Below are 25,579 nucleotides of genomic sequence, written 5' to 3'. Positions count from 1 at the left end.
CTCAAAAGAAGAAATACAAATGGCCAACAAATATATGAAAAAATGCTCAACATCATTAGCCATCAGGGAAATGCAAATCAAAACCACAGTGAGATAGCATCGCACCTCTATCATAATGGCTAAAATCCAAAATACAGAGATTAACAAATGCTGGCAAGGATGTGGACAAAGAGGAACCCTTATACACTCTTGGTAGGAATGTAAACTAGTGCAGCCATTGTGGAAAACAGTGTGGAGATTTCTTTAAAAACTAGAAGTAGACTTGCCATATGATCCAGCAATCCCAGTATATACCCAAAAGACATGGACATAATGTATCAAAGAGATACCTGCACCACCATGTTTATAGAAGCACTGTTGACAACAGCCAAAATTGGAATCAACCAAGGTGTCCATCATCAGATCAATCGACAAAGAAAATGTAGTATATTTACACAATGGAATATTACTCAGCTATAAAAAAAAGAATAAAATCCTACCATCTGAAGAAAAATGGATGCAACTGGAGGACATCATGTTGAGTGAAATAAGCTGGACCCAGAAGACAAATAGTACATGTTCTTCCTTATATGCGAGAGCTAAACTTTAAAAAGCCAACAAAAAAGAAAGTCTGTGTGTATCAGTATTGCTACACTTATTGTTTGGTAAGACCACATTTTTTACCTTTGTGAAACCAATGGTTAAGAATGTTATACTACTATGGTTTTAATGACCTGTGATTACTTTAAAATATTCTGTTTATGGGTGAAATGGTCATTTTTCCATTCAATTATTATATATAGCCATTGCATACATTACCACTAAACTAGGGTCTTCTTGGTTCTTATTTGTTAAACTTCTTATTCGGTGAAATAGTAAGCCTTTTTACTGTAAAATGAATTTAAAATATGTTATGTCAAAAACTAAAAGAGAAAGGGAGAAGGAAAGAGGTTTGGGGGGAGGGAATATCATGCTATTAGAGTAGTATCTATAAAGCACATTGAATCTGTTAAAAACGAATTAAAAATTTAAAAATTAAATAAACAATGTTATTGTAAAAATTAAAGGAAAAAAACGGAGGGAGGGGCTTTTGGAGGGAGGTAGGGAGGCAAGTACGGTGAATTTCTTAGAACTGTATTATGAAATTATGAAATCTGGGGCTACGTCGTGGCATAGCAGATAAAACCACCGCCTGCAGTGCCAGCATCCCATATGGGCGCCGATTCGAGTCCTGGCTGCTCCACTTCCAAACCAGCTCTCTGCTATGGCCTGGAAATGCAGCAGAAGATGGCTCAAGTCCTTAGGCCCCTACACCCGTGTTGGGAGACCAGGAAGAAGCTCCTGGCTCCTGGCTTCAGATTGGCGCAGCTCCAGCCGTTGCAGCCATCTGGAGAATGAACCAGTGGATGGAAGACCTCTCTCTCTCTCTCTCTCTGCCTCTGTCTCTGTGTGTAACTCTTTCAAGTAAAATAAATAAATCTTTTTTAAAAAGAAATATATGAAATCTGAATCTTTAGGTTAATAAAATTTTTTTTAAAAAAAGCAGCTGAGCACCTTTTACAAGGTTGGAAAGAGCCACCTCCGAGTCCCTCCCGCAACCTGGCCCTGCCACAGCTCCAGGAGCAAGGGCCAATGGAGGTGAAGGCGGAGCCAGAGGGGAGACGTGGCCTTGCTAAGGGTAGCAACCCTGCCAGCTTGTTACCCAGGCTTCGGAGCAGGGACGAAGGCAAAGAATTGCATGACTGGAGGACAGCTACGACTACAGATTATCCGCGGCTCCCTAAGGAGTCAATGAGCTGTGTCCGAGACCATCCAGTACCAGCAAAGCAGCCTTGGATGGCAGGTTTCAGACACACAATGAGAAAACCGCGGTTGACCAGTTGGCTTTTATCAAAGCTGGATGCTGATGAAAGAGAAGGAAACTACTAGAAGCCAGACCCAACATTCCACTTTCTTTGGGGTTCACTCCAAATGGTTCTGTGCCCATGAAAACATTGTTCTTGGGGAAAAAAAGAGAGAGGTGGTTGTTTCAGAATGGAAAACAACGGGACAATGACTGCACAGGTATGAAGATCATAAAAGAAAAAAGGTCAGGGACTGTTGCTGTCTGTTTTCAAGGAGGCCCTGAAATACCTTGGCTTTGCCTTTGCTGTGGATCCAGAGGACTTTCCTTGCATTGGAGATGGTGTCTTTCACATTTGTTTACACTTCACTGTAAAGATGATTTTGCAAGGGCAATTCATGACGCAGACAAACGGCCAGCGTTGACAGTCCACTGATAGGAATGATGGAATGAAAACAAAGTGTTCTTAAGATATCTTTTTTTTTATTTGACAGGTAGAGTTACAGACAGTGAGAGAGACAGAGAGAAAGGTCTTCCTTCTGTTCATTCACTCCCCAAATGGTTGCCACGGCCGGCGCTGCGCAGATCCGAAGCCAGGAGCCAGGAGCCTCCTCCTCGTCCATGCAGGTGCAGGGGCCCAAGCATTTGGGCCATCCTCCAATGCTTTCCCGGGGCCACAGAAGAGAGCTGGACTGGAAGAGGAACAACCGGGACTAGAACCGGTGCCCATATGGGGTGCCAGTGCCGCAGGCAGAGGATTAACCAAGTGAGCCACGGCACCGGCCCTCTTAAGGTATCTTTAATTAAACCCAAAGCCTGGTGAGAAAACTGAAAATCCCCCCACCATGATCTATTTAAACCAAGGTTATCAAGGACTGAATTTTCAGTGTAAGATAAATTGAGTATTCTTCATTGTCTGAAAGGGTGAACCAACCCAAGAAATAATTATTCCATAGGCTACAACTTCAGATGTGTTTCCAAGAGCATCTGAAATTATGGTTTGTACATTCATCTGGATCATTTATAAAGCTATTGGATCAATAATTAAAAAAGAAATCTATTGTAATGATCATTTTTAAAAGTCGAAAGCTAGCCTTTAAAAAGCTTAAGTTGTATGTGAAAATCCAAAGAAACAAAGTTTCTCACATCCTTATGTACTGAGAAATTTTGTTTTACTCATTCTGTTTTTGGCTTAACTTGACAGATCGAACACTAGTTGAACTTCATTTTGTAATAGTGTTTAGAGAAAATTGCCCAGTGAAGGAGCCAGAAAATTGTGGCACAGTGCACTAATATGCCTTTTGCAACCCTGACACCCTATGTCAGAGCAGTGGTTCCAAGTCCTGGCTGCTCCGATTCTGACCCAGCTCTCTGCTGATATGCCTGCAAAAGCAGCAGATGACGGCTCAAGTGCTTGGTTCCCTGCCACCCAGAGGGGAAACCAAGATGGAGGTCCTGGTTTCTAGCTTTGGCCTGGTCCAGCCCCAGGTGTTGCAGCCGTTTGGGAAGTGAACCAACAGATGCTGGGTCTCTCTCTCTCACTTTCTGTGTCTCTTGGCCTTTCAAATAAGTAAATAAATAAATCTTGTTTTAAAAAAATGTACCAGGTGAAAAGACAGTCCTATTTCTGAAAAGGGGTGCATAAACAATTGTACTGTTGAACTTGAAAGGTTTTAACCTGCCCAGAAATCCCAAGTACCTGACGTTTCCCTCAGTCTCCTCCTCTAATTCAACTTGTGATCTGTCATACATCGGCATTGGCGATAATAAAATTTCTTGTTCTGTGTAAAAATAAATAAATAACTAATATTTACCGAGCACTTATTGCCAGGCAGTTTTTAGCATTTTACATGCCATTCACTTAATCCCCCCATTCCATGTAATTCCCTACTTTACAAATGAGAAAATAAAGCACAAAAAGGTGAAAGAAACTTGGCTGCTGGTCCCCTGGCAAAGCAGAAGTCCCAGCTGAGAGTTGTTTTTTTTTTTTTTTCAATCCATTATGACAAACTACCTGTTGAAACGACTGGCAATCCACAGGAAAAAGGTCAGTGATGGCACTCCGTGGCCAACACTACCATGGCCGTGGCACACAGGCAGTGCCTGCCCACACGTGTCCACAGATCGGTCCTGACAGACGTGGGGCTGCAATGCCGTGGCTCTGTGACCTAACCTACGTACAGAGGGTAAGAGGGGTCCGGTTGGCAGAGGAAGAGACTGGGTCGAATTCTGTGGAACTGAGAACCAGGGGCTCTGATGTGGGAAGTGCTCACGCTAGACCTGAAAGAGCCCTACCATGGGACTATCAAATGATACTATAAACAGCCCATCTGTCTCCCAGGACGCAGACACATTGCCCCAACATCTGCACGCCTGATGGCCCCTGGGAACCCTGTTTTAAAATGTTTCTGTTGTATGGATCACAAGCAACTTATCTGTGTAATCCAGAGTGAGAAAGGTCTTTGTAAGGAAGGGACATTAAGCTCAGATGTTATGATGGAAAAGGAGGATCATTTCCACTACATAGAAATTTAAAATTTATGTATGGGACAAATGAAGAGGCAAATGAATTTTCACACAAGCTTCAATGACAGAAAAAAGGGCTGCTTTCTGTAACACATTGAAGAAGTTTTAAAAAAAACTAGACAAAATAAAACAAACCAAAACAAGAATTCAACAGAGGACACAAACAGGAAAATCAACAGAAGAGAAATATTATTTTTAAAATATGAAAAGATACTCAACCTCATAATTTTAGAAAGCAATTTAAATAAAAATGAAATATTATTACTCATCTGTTGGACAAAAATCTCCATTAATACACCATACAGAAGAAGGAAAAGAAGAGAGACACTTTGAGACTGATTGACTAATTTTTTGAAGGAAAATTAAAATTGACAATAGTAATTATAAGAGATCACATTTATTGAGTGGTTGTTTTGCTGTGTTGGATGGGCATTGGTTTTTGTTTTTCAGATATTTGAATTCATTTTCTCCTCCTAATAATCAATGAAGTAGTTCCTATTATTATCATCATGAAAAACACTAAGGCACAATGAATCATTGTGCTGAATCAGAAACTTGTTTAAGGCTCATGTTTAGAAAAAGACAGGGCCAGCATTGTGGTATAGTGGGTTAAGCTACCATCTGCAATGCCAAAATCCCATACTGGCAATGGTTCGAGTCCCAGATGCTCCACTTCTGATCCAGCTCCCTGCTAGTGTGCCTGGGAAAGCAGTGGAGGATGGCCCAAGTCTTTGTGCCCCCATACCATATGGGAAACTGGATGAAGCTCCTGGATCCTGGCATCCACCTGGCCCCGCCCTGGCTGTTGCAGCCATTTGGACGGAAGCTCTCTCTCTCTTTCTCTCCCCCTCCCCAACTTCTCTCTGTAACTCTGCCTTTCAAATAAATAAAATAAGCCTTTTTAAAAAGTAGAAAAAGGAGAAGCTGGGATTCAAACCCAGACAGTCTGAAAATTTCAGTTTAAAACATCACAATAACACATATACACAGTAACCACAGGTGGTGATGGATAGGTCAGTTAATTTGACTGTAGTAATCAGTACACAACATATAGGCATATTAAATCATCATGTTTTACACCTTGAATATATGTAATTTTATCTGCTAAGTATTTTAAATTAAAAATAAATAAAACAAATTTGATGATAGAAAAATTCAAAATATTTACACCTGTTATATTCATTAAGATTAGGTTCAGCTACATGACACAGAAAAGGAAATAATGATGGCTTAAACAAGTAAAAGTTCATTTTTCTCCCAACTAAATGAAATATGGAGGTGTATAGTATGCCTGCTCTTATTCTAAAAGGCCTCAGGAACCTGACTCCTTCCTACTCACCATCCAGATAGCGTGGCCTTAGGTAGCCTGTGGATTAGAGGAAGGAATGAAAAATAAGGGACAAAAGGCATACATCAGCTGTCAAATGGAGAAGGCTCTTACAGGACACTTCCTGTTACATTGCTCTGGCTGCAAGGGGGTCTGGGAAATGTAGTTTTCATTGTAGGCAGCTATATGCACAGCTAAGCATTTTATTAGCATACAAGATGAGAATAGGCACAGAGGGGACACTCAGCGGGTTCTTTATTTCATCCTGACACTTCTAGAAAAACTTTCTTTATATCTCTAGAAAAATTTCTAACCAATTAAGATACACTTGTGCAAAAACATAGTACACTAGTACCAAAGGTCAAAATTACAACAATTTAAAGATCTTAATTGGCTTAATTTTCCACTCTAGAATCAAGCCACACTTTATTCCAAAAAATAACATGAGGGTTCTGATGACCCAAGCAAAAGAAGTTGGTTTTATAGATCGAGAAGGGCTTGAAAAAGGCAGAAACCAAAAACAAAAGCACATTGGTCATTTCAGAGTTACTTTCCTTGGAAGTCAGGAGCAGAGGGACAGAACAATAAGAAGATATCTGACTGGGTAACATCCGTTTACTTCAGATTACTTTTCCTTGTAGGGATTGAGGCAGAGGAAACCTCATCACAGGCCAGCTAACACCGGCCTGTTTGCACAGCTTGGCTGTTTCTTCCCTGATCCTGATTTCTTGGAAGTTCAGATAAACAGCTTTGTTTCAGCTTGCAACACAGAACTTTAGCATGAGTGACTACAACTTTGGCTCTCACCCTGGTCTCTGCAGAAGCTTGGTCCACAACAATGGCCTTCTGTGATTTTTATTTAACACTGGGTGTCCTTCATTTTCCCTTCCAAATGTGGTTTTAAATCTGTTCTTCTTACTTACTGACCTTCATGGATTGCATCACGTGGGCCTCCTCTTGTCTTCAACAGCTGGAGAGAACCAGAGAGCAAGAGGAGACAGGGGAAGCTATTTGTTCCTCCTGCTCCTACTCTGATGGCTGCAGTTTGGGTAGCAGCTGCACTGCCCAGCCAACAGCCAGCCATAGCTCCTGAGGTGGATTGTGGCCTGTCTACCATGGCAATGGTCTTCCTGGCTTCTAGTTACACTGCTCCTTTCCCTTGTCCCTTCATGCCTAGTAGTCGTACAAGCTTCTCCCTTGTTGCCAGTTCCTGAGTGCTTAACTGTGCATTGTTAGTTCCATTAGTTTGGTTAGCAGCTGTGCAAACAGTCCCTCCATTATTAAATTCTTCAGTTAAGCTTCAGATGTGCCACTTGCTTTTGCTGATCACTGGCTGACACATGTATGTACAGGAATTTCCATCACAGCACTACTAGAAATAGCAATAGACTAAAAAGATACATATCCATCAACAGAGGACTTGATTAAATAACCATCATGCAGTTATAGTAGGAATGCCAAGTAGGAATTTAAACACATCTCATTGTACTATATACTTAAAAATTTAAGAGGGTAGATTTCCTGTTGTATGTTCTCACCATAATAAAGTAATAATAATGTCTCTGAGCTAAATATAGAGAGCTCTTGATGATAGGATGCGACCAATTATGTTTAAAAATATGGAAAAAGATAGATATTAGGGACCAGTGCTATGGCATAGCTGGTTAAACTGCTGCTGGCATACCAGTTAGAGTCCTAGCTGTTCTACTTCTGATCCACCTCCCTGCTAAGGCACCTGAGAAAGCAGAAAATGATGACCAAAGTGCTTAGGCCTTGCCACCCAGATGGAGCTCTCAGCTTCTGGTTTTGGCCATATCCAGCCCTGGTTATTGTGGCCATTTGGGGAGTGAACCAACAGATGGAAGATTCTCTCTCTCTCTCTCTCTCTCTCTCTCTCTTTCTCTTTCTCTCTCCCCCCATAATTCTGCCTTTCAAATAAGCAATAAATAAATATGTTTTAAATATATATATTAGATTTAGCCAGATTTGTGTGTGTGTCTGTGTATGATAATTTTCAGAGCCAGCTGCAGCTTGTGATGCTGACATCCCATATCAGAGTGCCAGTTCAAGTCCCAGCTGCTCTGCTTCCAATCCATCTCCCTACTAATGGACCTGGGAAAACAGTAGAGGATTACACAAGTATTTGGGCCCTACCACCCACGTGGGATACCTCAATGGAGCTCAGAGCTCCTGGCTTTGGCCTGGCTTAGTCTTTTGGGGAATGAACCAATGGCTGAAAGCTCTCTCTCTCACTCTCACTCTCCCTGTCCCTTTCTGTCTGTCTTTCCCTCTCTGTATCACTCTATATTTTCAAATAAATAAAATAGATCCTTAAAAACAATAAAAGTTACAATTTCTATTTTGATACTTAGAGGTTAGGGGAGAAAGATTAGAGACTTATAAAAGTGGTTACCTCTCGGGAAGAAAAATGGAGGGCCAGAGCAGGACAGAGGTTTACTATCATTAAGTACCTTTTTATAAAGTATGAACTGTTACTGTGCATATGTTACCATAAAAAACCAATTAGGGGAAAATACCATTTTCTTTTGGATTCTTATAGGGAAGCATACTAAAAAGATATTAGTGTTCCTTTTAGTTTTTGCCACTCCAATTGGGATTCTCACTTCTCTTCCACACCCTCCGACTTCAGATGCCCTCTCCTCCCATTCAAGGTTCAAGGTCACACTGTATGCCTATGGTCACACTATGCCATCTACCGAAGGGCAACACCTCACCCCTAGGGACCCTGCGGTGTTTGCTGTGGCTCTCCTGATGTGTGTGGGCAGCCTGCAGTAGTTCAGGGCCCTGCTAAAGGAGAGACATGGGGGGCCTTTATAGGATGGAGGGGGAAGCAAGGCAAAGAAGGCACTTGATTCATTGAAGTGGAGCAGTAGTCTTATCTGGATCATCCCAAGTCTCTCTAGTTTCTTAGTGAGTGTTCTGTGGGCTGCTTGTGGTTTGCCAAGCTTGTGTTTCCTTCTCTAGACTCTGTTTCCACTGAGGTGGGTTTCAGTTTGCTTATGGAGGAACTCAAGGGCACTGGAGCCATCTCAGTCTAACAGCTTCCCAAACAGTTACTTTAACACTAAGGTCTAGCCTCTTAGTAAATCATGCTATTTTCAGGTATCTGCAAAAGGATCTTACGCTCAGCTTATAGGGTTTTGGAATACAGTGACTTCCCCTAGGATTGAACAAAAGAATTCTCTGGTTGACTCAAAAGCTCTGATTTTTCTGTGGGTTGAATTCAAAAGCACCAGGGTTCTAGACTGAGACTTTCATCAATGTATCCCATTCCTTTGTACATTCAACCTGCATTTACTGATTCAACCTCCATTTATAAAGCACTTGCTCTGGTCTAGTACTAGAGAAAGAGCTGGAAATTAGGAAAATGAATGATCTCTTATCCCCAGAGAGATCATGTCCTATGGAGGCAATAAAAATGTAAGAGGTGTCACTGGCAGTGAATACAGATAGAGTCAGGGGAATTGATGGGTGACTGGAAGGACTTCCTGAGAGATGGAAATGGTGGTGGTAACCAAAAGTAAACAGGGGTACCCTAGGCAGACAAATGAAACAGAAAAGCATTAGAAACTGTCAACAGAGGATTGGGGGTAGGCGTTCAGCTGGGTAAGACACCCACATTCCATACTGCAGTGCTTGGGCTTGGTGCCCAGCTCCAACTCTTGATTCCAGCTTCCTGCCAATGCAGTTCCAACTCAAGACTGAGTTCCTGCCATCCACGTGGGACTGACTTCCCAGCTCCCAGATCCAGCCTGGCCCAGCACTAGCTGTTATGGGCATTTGGGGACTAAGCTATTGGATGGGAGCTCTGGCTGGCTGGCTGGCAGGCTGTCTCTGTCTCTCTGCGTCTCAAATAAAATTTAAAATTTGTCTGAAGTTTATGGGAAAATGTAATGAAAATACAAGTTTATTTAAAATAAAATAGAATGTAACTAGAAACAGGACAGCTAAGGTAACTTAAGACTCTTGATGGATGATCAAACTGGAGAGAGTCAATCTGTAAACAGTCATTACCATCATCACCATCCTGGAGAGAATCCAAAGGGAAAAGTGGAGGAATGCATTAAGAGTACCTATTACAGCCATTATTGCTGAAAGTAAAAGAAACAACAGCTGAATGTCTGATTATTGCTTTAGGCATTAAACTGGACCCATGTGAAGATTTTGCATTGAAATATTCTGATACTTATGGCAGAATATTGTTCCTATGGAACAACAGAGCACACCAGGGAACTTACCAATAGTTTCTTCCGCCAGAGTTGAGAGGTGTGGTGCATCACCAGGGAGTGAGTCTGCAGAGGTGAGCACAGAGGCTGTATGGCAAAGGTCTCTCCTGTCCTGCTGGGACACCTTGTTTTGGACTGGCAGTGATGTAATCCATTGTGCATGTGAGAAAGATCCCACTAGAGGCGGTATGCAGGCGAGGCTAATTATGAGACCATTGTACTGACCCTAGCAAAGAGAGAGAGGCACGTACAAAATGTTAACACCACAAAAACAAAAAAACGAATCACTGTTGACTGATGGGGGTGAAGGAACAAGAGGAATCCAAGAAACCTCTCACATTACTGATCACTAAACAGGCAGGGGTGCCATAGAGTAGGATAAAGAATAAAGGAGAAAAAACCCTGGGGAAAATGTGTTCAGTTTGAAGTTACTGGCCAGATGGACTCAACTTCATGTTTTTGCTTAAACCGTCTTCCTGTTCTCCATCTCTCTACCCTCTCTCCCAATTCTTGACCCTTCTGTCTCCTTCCTTAAGGGGAAGCTCAAGCAACACACCATCCAGAAATTCCCTGATGACAATACCTACCCCTTCCCACGAAGATTGAAGCAGGTGATTTTTCCCTCCCATGGATCTTGTAATGCTCTGGGCATGTTCCTATCATTACACAATAGTACACACTGAATTACAATTCAGTTATAGGTTGACCTCTCCCTACATGATTTTAAGCTCCTTGTAGATGGAGTTCACATCTTGTGCGTTTCTACTATTCCCAACATATAGCATGGTCTACTGGGATGTAGTTCACACTCAGTGGTGGTGGAATGAGTGTGTTGAATGGGAAAAATACAATTCTTTCTCTTTAGGTAGGGGTGCTGGAGGGGGTTGAAGGTTAGGACTTGGGTGAGAATTTGAAGTTTTCTATAGTATAAGTTCTTTCTTTGCACTAAGAGTCATCTTCTAAAAAAAAAAAAAAGATGAGAGAAGTACGTTAAAGGAAGTGACGAAGGTTTGGAATAGCTGCTGTGGTGAGTGGAAATAGATGTCCAGAACTATTTAAGAGATGCAGAGGCAGAGAGAGAGAGAGATAGAGAGAGAGATCTTTGATCTGCCGGTTCACTCCCCAAATGGCCACCAGCAGCTGGAGCTGGGCCAATCCAAAGCCAGGAGCCAGGAGCTTCTTCAGGTCTCCCATGTGAATGCAGGGGTCCAAGCACTCAGGCTATCTCCCTTTGCTTTCCCAGGCCATGAGCAGAGAGCTGGATCAGAAGTGGAGCAGCCAAGTCTTGAACAAGGGTCCTTATGGGATGCCAGCACTGCAGGTGGCAGCTTTACCTGCTACATCACAGAGCTGGCCCCCAAGAGGTTTATTTTGATCCACAGTTTTGAAGGTTCACAGTGCAAGGTCAGGCAGGCCCTTGTGGCTTGCTCTCTGATGACAGTGTTCCTACTGGCAGAATCCCAATGTAGCACAGACATCACAAGGCAAGAGATGAGGATTGTGAATGTCTGTGTGTCTCGTTATAAAGCTGTCAGGATTCAATCACAGGGCTCCACCTTAACAACCAAATCCAATCTAATCACTTCCGAAAGGCCCCACCTCTAAACACCATAACTAGAGCAAGCTTCTACCCTCTTATTACCATTAACATAAGACTTTAGGGATTAAACCTGTATGAACTGGGGAGTATAGGTAGGCAAAGCAATGCAGTTAAGTTCTGAGACACCTGGGCTGTTGCTGCTCTTTGGAGAGACTAGGCTGGAAGTCTGAGATTCCAGAGTCAAATCTCTTCTTCCAAGTCATGACAGAGCCTAGAATGCAGCCATGGAAATAGGTTACTAAAGGGAACCAGGGCTTAAGGTTGGGGGATCAGAGAAGTTAGAAAACTGTGAAGTTGCCTTGTTGGACCCAGTGCGCTAGGATTCTGAAGTTGCTTACAATAGAGGAAAAGTGTGAACAGGGTTCCAGAGAGTTAACAGAATGATGGGGTGTTGTTGCTCAGGAGCTGGGTAGACAGAGTGAGGAGGATGCAGGCAGGCATTTCAAGGGAGAGTAGAAGGGGTTTTTGCCTGAGAGTAGGGAGGTAATGACCCAGTGGTGTTAAGGGGGAGCCTACAGAATACTGTCCAGTCTCTCCCCTAACTCCAAAGGAACTTTTCCCTACCAGAGCAAGCTCTCAAACTATTGAGGTTCTATGGTCTTAAATCTTTGCTCTTTGTTCTGATATTTTGATTCTACTTTCTGAGATGACTCTAAATTTGAGTCCTAAACCTTGAGATCTTGTTTTTTTTTTCTTTTAAGATTTACTTATTAAAAGGCAGAGATACAGAGAGACAGAAAGAGAGACCATCCATCTGCTGATTCACTCACAAAACGGTCCCAACACCAACAGCTGGGGCTGAGCCAGGCTGAAGCCAGGAGCCTAGAATTCTACTGGGGTTTCCTATGTGAGTGTAAGGACCCAAGGACCTAGGCCATCCTCTGAATGCTTTCCCAGGCACATTAGCATGGGACTGGATTGGAAGTGGAGCAGCCGGGACTCAAACAAGTGTCCATGTGGGATGTCAGTGTTGCAGGCTGTGGCTTAAACCACCAAGACACAACACTAACATGAGCTCTGGTTTTCACAGGCATTGTACTCTCCATCTCTTGATATCCATGACAGGTTGCTAGAATCTCTGCCAAACACAGCACACACACACACACCTCCATGACTATGTACACTGGTTTTCTATAGCTATGTAACAATTTACCACAAATTTAGTGGCTTAAAACAACATCCACTTATTAACACCACTCTTCACAAATCTAGGTTGTTCTCTCCTTAGAGCCTCCTAGGCAGAAGTCAAGGTGTCGGCAGGTTGGTTTTTTATTGAAGGCTCCCAGGGAAATGTACTTCCAAGCACATTCAGGTTTGGTTGAATTCAGTCCCTGAGGTCTTCATTTCCTGGCTGGCGATCACTCACAGGCTCGCCCACACATCACAGGTAGCAGCAAGATTCCTCATGGAGAACCTACTCCCTCCCCAGCGCAAATCTCTCTGACTTCCTTCACTGTCTCCATCCAGAGAAGCTCCCTACTTTTAAATGGGCCCATCTGATGAAATTAGGCCCACCCAGATCATTGCTGTATTTTAAGGTCAACTGTGCCATAAGACGATATAACCACAGGAGTTCTATCTCTTTGTAGTCACATGTTCTAGAATTAAGAGTGTGGAACCTTGGGGGCTAAGTTTAGAAATCTGCCTACCACATTGTGTTTGGCCAGCAAAAAATAGCATGACTGTTGTTAGATACATCTTTCATCTGTGTTAGTAGAGTATCCCCAGAAAAACAGAACCAACAATGGATGCATATCTTTATGGAAAGAGATTCATTGTTTAAGGGATTGGCTCCTATGATTATGGAGGCTCCAGCAAGCTAGAGCCCTCAGCTGATGTTTCAAGTCAAGTGCAAAAGCAGGGGCGCCGGCACCACGGGTCACTAGGCTAATCCTCTGCCTTGCAGCGCCGGCACACCGGGTTCTAGTCCCGGTCGGGGCGCCGGATTCTGTCCTGGTTGCCCCTCTTCCAGGCCAGCTCTCTGCTGTGGCCAGGGAGTGCAGTGGAGGATGGCCCAAGTGCTTGGGCCCTGCACCCCCTGGGAAACCAGGATAAGTACCTGGCTCCTGCCTTCAGATCAGCACGGTGCACTGGCTGCAGCGCACCAGCCGCAGCGGCCATTGGAGGGTGAACCACCGGCAAAGGAAGACCTTTCTCTCTGTCTCTCTCTCTCACTGTCCACTCTGCCTGTCAAAAAAAAAAAAAAAAAAAAAAAAAAAAAAAAAAAAAAAGCAGGGGCAATCCATATCCCTGTCCGCAGGAGTCATTTTGTTCCATGTTGAGGACAACACTTGATGGAATGAGCTCCACTCACAGGAGGGAGGACAATGGCTTTACTGTCTACCAGTTAAAATGTTAATCTCAGGGCCAGCATTGTGGCACAGCAAGTAAAGCTGTCACTTGCATCTCAAGCATCTCGTATCAGTGCTTGCTTCTGTACTGATTGCTCTGCTTCTGATCCAGCTTCTTGCTAACTCTCCTGGCAAAGCAGTGGAAGATGGCCCAGGTGCTTGGGGCCCCCGCCACCCTTGTGAGAGACCTGGATAGGGTTCCTGGCTCCTGGCTTTTGTGGGCATTTGGTGAGTGAACTAATGGATGGATGAGAAATCTCTCTCTCTCCTACTCACTGTGTGTGTGTATATGTGTGCCCTTCTCTCTGTTTTTCAAATAAATAAACCTTTAAAATACATAAAATGTTAATCACATCCAAAAACACTTTCATAGGAACACCCAGAATAATGTTTGATGAGTATTTGAGCACATAAAATTAACCATCACACTTTCAAATCTCATGCAAGTCGCACTGATTTGCTGAGCCTAAGTCCTGCCTATAGTGCCAGCTAGCAAGGAGTCAGGTAGTTCAGGAAGAAGCATTGAACAATGTTTTTCAAACATGCTGACCCACCTCACTATAAGAACACATTTATTTCACTGAACCCAGCCTAAGAACACACATAAAATACAAATATATGAGATCAAATTTTCATGAAACATTAGTTGCCCTAAGTGTGATGTACTCTGAAAATTTCTGTATGATTTTTATTTTTCAAAGATTTTCTCCAGCATTATGGAGGTATGATTAACAAATGGGAATCAGATATAGTTAAGGTATATAAGTTGATGCTTTGATTTGTAGATGCATTGTGGAATTGGTTCTATTTCATTTTAAACCATGCTGATCCTGATTCACTAAGTGGTTTCATGGAATTCAAAACACATGGAATCCTAGTGGACAGGTTTTTAGAATAAACCTTTTGTATCCATTACAAATGACCTTTGAAATGCAATTTTTCTTCAAATACATATCATACAATGTCTAGAAAATAACCACTGTCCAGCTGAATTGAATATAGACAATGGGCTTTCAATTCAATCTAGGGACAAACTGAGAAAAGTCTGAACCCTTTCACAGGGTAGGTTCATAACTAACCAATAAAATAAAAAACAAGAATCAAGTTTCATAACTACCCAATAAAATAAAAAATGCTATCAGGAGATGCCTTTTTTGCCACCTCCAATTCCTCACTCATGGAAAGGTTAAATTTGCAAACCCACTGAAATATATGGTGGGGGGAAGGGGATATGACTACCAAGGGGGTGTTCACATGCAAAGTACAGACATGATTAAATATTATAAATAGCTGTTGACGTGTAGAAAAATGGTCGGCTTCTGAGCTATTTACAATAGGTACTTCACAACTGGCTTTGATTACCATGCCAGTGCTTAAGGCACAATTCAGAGAATGTTGTTATTGAGACACTCCTGCTCTTTCAACAACTGCCAGAGTTTCATATTTGCTACACCACACCCTCCCCAACACACACATACACACAGGGCTTCCTTAGATGGTAAGCTGTCTCTGTGAGGGACAAAAGTCCCTAGTAAGGAATTCAGTTTTCCTTCACTCCTTCTCTCCCAGAAATAAACACTGCTGTGAAATTCTCTGTATGGAAGTATGTTCTAATTTCTTGGGTTAAAATACCTGGAAGTAGATTAGGTCATGTGCCAGGAGAATGCTTCACATTTTCATTTTTTAAAAAAGTTTTATTTATTTGGGTAACTAGTTGTTGTAAAAGCAGTGTTACAGAGAGAGAGGGATCTTCCATCCAGTGGTTCACTCCCCCAAACAACTGCAATGAACAGCTGGGGCCAAGCCAGGCTAAAGCTGGGAGCCTGGAACTCTATCTGGCTCTCCCACATGGGTGTTAGAGGCCCAATTACTTGGACAATCTTCCGCTGCTTTCTCATGCACTTTAGCAGGGAACTAGATCAGAAGTAGAGCAGTAGGAATACAGGCTACACTCATGGGATACTGGCAACATGGACAGCCCTCTGCACCACAACACTGGCCCCAAATACTTGAAGTTTTTTAAAAACTGCCAAACAGCTTTTCCAAATTGAGCATTCCATTTTTACATTCCATCAACAATGTGCCTTTTAATTTAGGCATTCTGACAGGTGTATAGTGTTATCTCGTAGTTGTTATTCACATTTCTCCTAATGTCTTACAATGTTCAACAACTTCTCCTGCACTTATTTGGCACCCATGCATGCATTTTCTTTGCTAATGTGTCTGTTACAATATGTTGCCCATTTTTTACTGGACAATCTTCACAACATCGAGTCTTGGGAGTTCTTTATATATTCTGGATCCAAATCCTGAGTCACATATGTCATTTGCAAACATATTCTTCCAGTCTGTGCCTTGGTATCTTATATTCATAAGTCTTTCAAGAGGCAAAACATCTTATTTTCATGAAGTTTAATTTTTCTTTTAATAAATCTTGCTTCTGCTGCTGTTACTAAGAAATCTTTGTCTAACTCAGTCACAGGGATTTTTTTCTTTAAAAACATTCTTCTACTATATTCCAGATTGCATTGGTTCTGATGAGAAATCCACCTTCATTTGCATCTTTTCTTCTAACTTAATAATTCCTCTTTATACCTAAATTTATGATTATTGTATGTCTTGGTGTACTCTTCTTCATGCTTTCCTGTGGTTAGAGTTCATTGAGATTTGATCTATGAATTTTTTTCATCAGCTTTAAAAAATTCATGTTTGTTATGTATTCAATTATTTTTCCTGCCTACTTCATCTCCTTTGGGGGGATCGAAGTCTTCTCTGTGTACGTCTATTTACAAGTTTTTCATTGCTATGTCTTCAACTTTACTAATCTTTTCTTTTGAAGTGTCTAATCTCTTGTTAATCCCATTCAGAAGTCTTTGTATCTTTCACTTTAGTTATTCTAGTTTTTATCTTTACAATTTTTGTTGTTGAAAGGCAGTGGGGGGGTGGAGATGGAGAATGGCCACAACAGCCAGGGCTAGGTCATGCCAAAGCCAGGAGCCAGGAACTCAATCTGGATCTCTCAGGTGGGCAGCCGACACAACTACTTGAGCCATCACTTGCTGTTTCCCTAGATGCTCATTAGCAAGAAGCTGGAATTGGGAGTCTGGAGATACTAAGACTTGCACCTAGTAGATACTCCACTATGGGATCCGGCTATCCCAAGCAGCATCTTAATGGCCGCACCAAAGTCTGTTACTTGTGTGTCTCTATTGAACACATTCAATCAGCAGCACTCTAACTTCTTGAACATATGGAATGCGACTATAATAACTATTGCTTTACTGTTCATATCTACTCATTCTATTGTCTGTATAATTTCTGGGTCAGTTTCAATGGTTTCCCCACTTATTATATTGTATTTCTATTTTCCTATTTCTCTGCATGCCTGATTAGATTGGGGGCCAAAATTGTCAATTTCATCTTGTAGGGTGGAAGATATTTTCCCATTCCTATGAATTTTTTTTATTTTCATTCAGGAACAAAGTAAAGTTACTTGAAAATAGTCTGATCTTTTTAGGTCTTGCTTTTAAGTTTTGGGGCAAGGCTGGAACAGCATTTAGTAGAAGGCTAGTTCATCCCACTATAGAAGCAAGAGTCTCCTTAGTGTTCTACCAAATGATACATGAATTATAAAGTTAGGGAATAGACCCTAATTATTGTCCCCTGTAATCTTTTGGATGTCTCATCCCCTGGTTTCAGAGAGTTTCCCTGCAAACACACGCTGTGAATCTAGCAGCCTCCCTGAACTACTGATTCCATTACCACAATTCAGGAAATCTCTGAGGATCTGCTCTCTTCATTATGACCTGAAAACCTGTGCAGTCAGTAAGCTAAGACAACTGAAGGGATCGCTCCATTTCCTGTCTCTCAGAGACCATTGTCCCTCCATCAACTGAAATTTGATGCATTGATGTATTGAGAACAGTTGTATCATATATATTTTGTCTAAATTTTTTAGTTTCCAGCAGGAACATAAATCTGGTCCCTTTTATTATTTTTTGGCTGCAGGTAGAAGTGTTTAACTCTAAATTATGTTTTAGTGTTGAGTTTTATTTTTCTAGTTTTGTTTTTATGATTTTTTTTCTCCTTAGATGGTAGATTTTATGTGGCCATATGGGGAATGGTAATTGCTAGACATGGGGAGAAATTAGAGGGAATGAGTTGACAGATGGGAAATATGGTTGAAAAGAAAAAAATAGGGAAAGAATTTGGGAAGGCAGTGGAATGAGAACAGTCAGATTCCGTGCAAAGGAGCTGACGGAAATCATGAATGCCATTTGAAGTCCCACTTTTCACTTTTCACAGGCCTGACATGTGGCACAGAAGAATTTAAGCTCTCCTCTTCAAATTCCATCTGTCAGTGAGCTTCACTGGTTGTTACTGGCCCTCCCAGCAGACCAGAATGACAAAGTTCAGGAATTTGTCATCTCTGTCTCTTAGAGAGAAAAACACCAAAACCACTGCTTACATGACAAACAGAAATCCATCCAGGAAATACTGCCTTGGTAAGAACTAGCAGTCTTAAGTATATCACCCTCCAGGTATATGACCTGAGGAAGACCATTTAGTCCCTCTTAGCTGTTATGATATGGATAAAAGTAGCTATCAATTATTGAGCACTTCTTCTGTGTTGTCAAGTACTGCATTAAGGCTTTTGCTCATATTGGCATTCAATCTGTATAAACCTCATTAGGATCTCCACTTTATAGATGAGGAGTGAGACTCAAAGAGGATAAGTAACTTTTCTAGGAGCACATACAACACAAATTATTTCATTAAAGCAGAGTTGGTACCCACCCAACCAAATGAAGGGTTTGAAGGGTCAGGGATGGAACGTTATGATTTGGATAATAGTGTGGGTGTCCCCCAAAAGTCCTATGAATTGTGGGCTTGCTCATCAAAGTCTTATGTGAATGGTTAATTAATATTCATTGTCAATGGATTAAGGATTGAGATGCTAAAACTTGATCCAGTTATAGAATCTAGGTTATGTCCATCTCACAATACAAAATGCATTCATCCCATCCCTCAAAGTCCTAAAGTCAAGTCCCAAAGCTCCAGCATTGGTCAAAAATCCAAAGTCTCATCTGAGACTCAAGGCAAACTCTCTCGGCTATGAACCTTGGGTCGCTAAAGGCATGCTTTCAGGAGAGAATTCTCACAAGGGGACTTGGTATACAGGCCTGGGCCGGGCCTAGCCATTCTTTCTCTCTGCTTCCTAACTCACCAGAAGATCCCTCCTCTGTAGGGGTTCTACTTTCCACCACCCTCATCAGACAACAGACTGGTAAGTTCACCCAATCTTAAATTGTACACCTCCAAAAATTGTGCACCAAAATAAATCTTCTTCCTTCCTAAGTAGCTCTTCTTGGTTTTTTTTTTTTTTTTTAGCTATAGTGGTGATAAACTAGCTAACACAGTGGGTATGGATGACAGAAACAGGAATCCCATATTCCTGGTCATACGCCTTGGAAAGGAGGCTTCTGTCAGCCAGAGAAGGCAGTGGAAATATCCCGAGATCTTTGTCTCTTCTTGTCATTTTCTCTTTTTTCCTCCTTTTTTTTTCTTGCCACATGAGCAGTCTCAGTTGCAGAGTGGAATAGGAACCTGAAACTCCAAGAGAAAATGCATGTTTCTAGCCAGATGAGCAAAGCAAAGATGCCCTTTGTCAATCCCTAACCACTTTTGGGCTGTTGTCTTGCCACTGTAACCTGAAGGTTATTGAGTTTAGCACAGATATGCAACAGCCAGTCAGAGTAAAAAAAAAGTACCAATTTTCTAGGTAAAGGATGAGGAATAAAGGCCTTTGAATATGAAAACTGTGAGAGGAATTCAAAAAAGGGGAGAATCAAAGAAAGGAACCCTTCAAACCTGTGTGTACCTATACAAACCCCTATATTTTCCTAAAGTATGTGTGGGGTATGGACACAAAGCAGAACAGCAAAGATCTACAGAAATGAAAAATAAAACTATTTCCAGATGACACAAATATCTACAGCAGAAAATCTAAGGAATATATAAAGTTCTCAGAACTATTAAAATAAGCTTAATAAAGAAAAGGAATTTTATTTTTAAATATTGGCAATAAACAGCTAGAAGATTAAAATTTTAAAAACAGGAGCATTTAAAATAACAAATAATGAAAAACTTAGATTTAAATCTAACAAAGCACATATAGATTTTGCATCCTAAAAACTACAGAGCTTGATGAAAGAAATCAAGAAAGACCTGAGTAAGTAGAGCGATATATCATGCTCATAGATTAAAGAGTCAATGTTGTCAAGATACTAATTCTCTCTAAATTTACCTGTACAATCAATATAATTCCAATCAAAATTCCAGAATAGGGGCCAGCACTGTGGCATAGCTGGTTAAGCTACAATTTGCAGTGCCTGCATCCCATATAGGTGCCAGTTCGAGTCCTGGCTGCTCTACTTCCAATCTAGCTCCATGTTAATGGCCTGGAAAAGCAACCCAAGAACCATGTGGGAGACCTGGAAGAAGCTCTTGGCTCCTGGCTTCAGCCTGGCCCAGCCCCGGCATCTGTGGCCATTTGGAGAGTGAAACAGTGCATGGAAGACATATCTCTCTCTCTCTGTCTCTCTCTGACTCTCTCTCTCTCTCTCTCTTTTTCCCTCTCTCTGTCTTTCTGTCTCTGTGTATATAACTCTGCATTTCAAATAAGTAAATCTTTTCTTAAAAGTTCATTAACAGGGACCGGAGCTGTGGCGTAGTGGGTAAAGCCGCCTACTGCAGTGCCAGCATCTCATATGGGCACCGGTTCAAGTCCTGGCTGCTCCGCTTCTGATCCAGCTCTCTGCTATGGCCTGGGAAGGCAGGAGAGAATGGCCCAAGTCCTTGTGCCCCTGAACCTATGTGGGGGTCCCAGGGGAGGCTCCTGGTTCCTGGCTTCAGATTGGCGCAGCTCTGGCCATTTCAGCCAACTGGGGAGTGAACCAGCAGATGGAAGACCAACCCCACCTCTGCATCTCTGTAACTCTGCCTTTCAAATAAATAGATAAATCTTTAAAAAAAAAAGTTCATTAACAGTTTTGTGTAGATATCAACAATCTGATTTTAAAGTGAATATGGAAAAGCAAAGGAATTGGAATAAGCCAAAATAGTTTCGAAAAAGAACAGTTGGAGAACTCACAGTACACAATTTGAAGACATTTTACAGAACAACAATAGTCAAGACAATGTGGCACTGAAGAAAAGATATACAAAAAGGTATACACAATAATGAATCCAGAAATAGACCTTACAATACAGGAGAGCCAACCAATTCTTGACAAAGGTGCAGAATCAACTCAATGGGAGAAAAAGGAGCATCTTTTCAATAACTGTTATTGGAATAATTGGATATTTGTGGTCAAAACAAATAAACCTGGACATAAACTCACACCTGATATAAAAATTAACTCAAATGGATCACTAACATAAATGTTAACATCTAAAACTCTAAAGGTCTTTTAAAAATTGGAAGAAATCTTAGGAAATTAGTTAGATGAAGAGTTCTTAGACATGGCATGGAAAAAGATGATCTGTACAATTTTTTTCGAAAACATTACAGTGGGATTCAACAAACTTAAAAGTGTTACCCTAGCAAAGACACTCTTAAGAAGCTGAAAAGGCAAGCCATAAACCTGAAGGAAATATTTGTAGATCACATTTCTGATGAAGGTCTGCATGCAGAATGTATTAAGAGCTCTGTAAACTCTACAGCAAAAATGGGCAAGATGAAATGAGCATTTGGCACAGTGGTGAATATGCTACTTGGAACTCCGTAACCCATACTGGAGTGCCTGGCCCCACCGTTTCTGATCCAGATTGCTCCTAATGTGCACCTGGGGAAGCAACAGAGGGTGGCTCAGGTACCTGCGTCCCTGCCATCCATGTGGGAGACCTGAATGGAGATCTGAGCTCTTGACTTCAGCCCAGGCTGTTTCAGGTATTTGGGGAGTGAACCAGCAAATGAAAGATCTCTCTCTCTCTCTCTCTCTCTCTCTCTCTCTCTAATGAAATGAAACAAATACATGAAAGTTGTTTTAAAAATGAAATGGGCGGGGCTGGCACCATGGCTCACTTGGTTAATCCTCCACCTGCAACGCCGGCATCCCATATGGGCACCGGCTTCGAGTCCCGGTTGCTCCTCTTCCAGTCCAGCTCTCTGCTGTGGCCTGGGAAGGCAGTGGAGGATATTCCAAGTGCTTGGGCCCTGTACCTGCATGGGAGACCAGGAGGAAGCACCTGGCTCCTGGCTTCAGATCAGTACAGCGCCGGCCATAGCAGCCATTTCGGGAGTGAACCAACAGAAGAAAGACCTTTCTGTCTGTCTCTCTCTCTCTCTGACTGTCTATAACTCTACCTGTCAAATAAAAAACAATGAAATGACAAGAGTTGAACAGCATGTCATCAAAGAAACTTTACATATGTCAAGTAAACAAATGAAATACTGTGTAACAGAATTAGCCACTAGGAAAATGCAAATCAAAACCACAAGGTTGGCTATAATCAAAGAGATAGAAAATAACAACTGTTGGAAAAAAATCGGACAACTTAGAAACACTGACACTGTTGGATGAAGTGTAACAGAGTCCAGTCTCTTTGGAAAGCAGTTTGGCACTTCCTTAAAGTGGTAAACCTGGAGTTACTTGAGTACACCTTGAAATCAGTATGCCAAGAAAGATACTATTCACAAGGACTGTATAGTGCATGAAATATTTATATGAAACATTCAGAATAAGAAAATCTACAGAGATCTAGAGTAGACCAATGGTGTGCAGAGCTGGAATGACTGTTTAATGGTTTCAGTGTGACAAAGTATGAATCAAGAGAGATGATGCTGGCATACCATATGAATGTGCTAAATACTACTAAATAACAGCTACATTTATGCTAAGAAAAATGTATCTCAATAATTTTTAAGCCTCGGCCTAGAATCCAGGATCAACCATTTTAAGCAGCACTCACAGCTTCCTTTCACCTTCTGGTCTTCTGCCCATCAGTGTAACCACTGACTAAACCCTGGTGGCTACATGACTGTCAAACCTTGTGATGACGTCCAGTTCCAGAAGTTGCTCTAAACACTTTCTGCTCATCATAGCCACAGCCAGGGCTATTTATTTTTAACAAATGGCATTCACTTAATAACAATGGATACATAGAAGCTATCAATTATCTGGTACATAGTAGGTGCTCGATGAATTAAGTGAATTAATCGATGACTGAAGTCTCCACTCTCCTTTGCTTCATTACCACCAACATCAGGGGCTGCATCCTCAGGACACTTCTCCCTGCACTAGAGAAGGGTCATCTTATACTTCTTCCCAAGCTGGTCTCTGTCACCCTCCATGGCTCCTTAATGTCTCCAGGAGCATCCAGAATTCTGAGCAGGGCACTCCTTGTCTCTCTTTCCTCTCCCAGCATCACAGGGACTGTTCACCATCTATTATCATCCCTCTCTGCTGATTCTCTTACCCTGACATAACAGATCTGTTCTTTAACATCTACCTTAACATCCTTGGAGCCTCCCCAACCCTTCAGCTTGTCATTGACTCTGACACTAACTAAGCAGTTATCAGAGACTTCTAGAAAGAGAGATTCTGTGCATTTTACACATTGAAGAAAATGCAAGGTAAATTAAAAGACAATTGTTTATTCACTCCTTTCCCTTGTGAGTAGAGAGTAGAGTATTCTAGAGAAGAGCTGGCATTTGTAGCTCAACAGATTGAATGCAGAAGCAAATGTGGGAATTCCTGCAGGGAACTGAATCGGAAGTGGAGAAGCCTGGACTGAAACAGCACTCATATGGGATACTGGCATCAAAGGTGGTGACTTAAATCTGCTAAGCCATAATGTCAGTTTGTCAGTTCCTGATTTAAATATTTAAATTTTACCACAATAAAAAAATTAAATTTCCAATAAATATCAGTAGATATGATGTATTTAAACAAAAGCTCTTTTTTTTTTTAAAGAAAAGTGCTACTCATTTTTTTTTTATTTATTTGACAGGTAGAGATAGAGAGAGAGAGAGAGACAGAGACAAAGGTCTTCCTTCCGTTGGTTCACTCCCCAAATGGCTGCTATGGCTGGCGCTGTGCTGATCTGAAGCCAGGAGCCAGGTGCTTCTTCCTGGTCTCCCATGTGGGTACAGGGACCCAAGCACTTGGGCCATCCTCCACTGCCCTCCTGGGCCACAGCAGAGAGCTGGACTGGAAGAGGAGCAACCAGGAGTAGAAGCCGGTGCCCATATGGGATGCTGGCATTGCAGGTGGAGGATTAACCAAGTGAGCCACGGCTCTGGCCCTAAACAAAAGTTCTTTAGGGTCCTCAGTAATTCATGTAAAGGGATCCTAAGATCAAACTCTTTGAGAACATGCACATTCCAGGATTGCTAAGCACAGCTGAGCTGGCTTGAGGCTGGATATATAGCAGATTTGTAATGGTAACTCAGTTTTCTTCTACAGCATTTACTGGCCTTGGAGTAGCAGGAGGAACAAAGACCATGTATTGTTGGGTCGATTCAGGGCTGAGGTTTGGCAGAGCTGCTGTGGCTGGAGTAGGTCAGGTTGTCCTGTTCTTCCTGATAAGGAAGATAAGCCAGTTGCCTTAGTAAATTAATTTTTATATTTTGCAAGACATAGAGAGATTAAGATGTTTCTTAATCCTGAACTTCCTTTTCCTTCACAAATCCTCTTTGGATCATTTTAATCTGGTTAATTATACACTTTAAGTAGCCTTTCCAGCCTCTTACTGTCCATTATGTTCGGTGATATAAACAGAGACCATCTATTTGACTTCATGGTTTGATCTGCTTCTGATGAGACATTCCTGGGCCACTTTATAGCATGGAATTTTTTAAGCAGTATCATGTATCTGATCCCCCTGCCCAGGTTACACATCTCCATATAGCTTGACTAGTCAACATTTCTGGCAGAAATGGGAATGGTGATGATGACAACAGTGATGTGGATTAACTGATTTATCCAACAAATACTTTCTGAGCAGTAAGAATTACACAGACAGGCCAATGACTGAAGACACAGCATTGAACAAAAGAGGCAAAAATCCCTACCTTTTTTGGTGCTTCTATTCCAGTTGTGGAGACTAAAAAGAAAAATAAATAAGTGAAGCAGAGCTTTTGGTTGATAATGTGAATGTCGTCAGAATCAAAATAGAGTCACTTATGTCCTTAAAAAATGAAGCCAGGAGGTTGGGGCGTCCTCACTCACATGAGAGTACTTCAAAGAATGTCATGGGAAAATGAAAAGTATGAGCTAATTTTAGTGCAAAAAAATTGAAATTCATGCATAGTTTTTTTCACAGTGCACATTTGCCACATATTCTGACAAAAAATTTTTCCACCAAAAAATTTTTGCAGTAAAATAAGTTCATACATTTAATCCCATTTTTCACAAACTTCCTGAAGTTCCCTCATATTTGCCTGGTAACAGAAAATGTTGCAAACGTCTCTGCCAAAAGCACAATCTAGCAGTTAAGGATGCTTCTATGCGGATATCTCTGATAACAGCCAGTTCTAACCACAGCCTGGCAAGCAGCCTTCTTGAATTACAAATTGGCAGTCAGAGTGTCTTCTATGAAGCTCCTCCCAGCAACAGCCAGCACACACACACACACACACACACACCAATGCCTGGGATAAGTCCCTACAACCAATGAACTGCTGTTTCAGAACAACCCATG

The 25,579-nt window shown here is 41.7% G+C and overlaps 1 protein-coding gene across 7 annotated transcripts in view; it reads right to left on the bottom strand.

Annotated features, from left to right (window-relative positions):
* The window catches only part of LOC138849197 (uncharacterized), a 106,286-nt gene that overhangs the window by 64,472 nt on the left and 16,235 nt on the right, over positions 1–25,579 (bottom strand). For 2 of the 7 annotated variants that reach the window (XR_016230954.1, XR_016230951.1), the window contains exon 2: positions 9,935–10,148. Coding sequence is in view for 1 of the 7 variants with exons in the window: in XM_089328446.1 (XP_089184572.1) it covers positions 9,935–10,148; positions 10,510–10,578 (283 nt within the window). In the remaining 6 variants the exon portion in view is untranslated. Of the gene's footprint in view, positions 1–2,286; positions 2,515–3,521; positions 3,604–9,706; positions 9,724–9,934; positions 10,149–10,509; positions 10,579–24,950; positions 24,983–25,579 lie in introns of those variants that run through there. The other 5 variants (XR_016230955.1, XR_016230950.1, XM_089328446.1 and 2 more) reach the window with 5 other exon arrangements.

Source organism: Oryctolagus cuniculus, chromosome 3 (genome assembly GCF_051225735.1).
Source record: "Oryctolagus cuniculus isolate XC-2025 breed Fujian yellow rabbit chromosome 3, ASM5122573v1, whole genome shotgun sequence".
Taxonomy (NCBI): domain Eukaryota; kingdom Metazoa; phylum Chordata; class Mammalia; order Lagomorpha; family Leporidae; genus Oryctolagus; species Oryctolagus cuniculus.
Note: the sequence above shows the minus strand (reverse complement) of the source record. Positions and strands in the feature narration are given on the sequence as shown.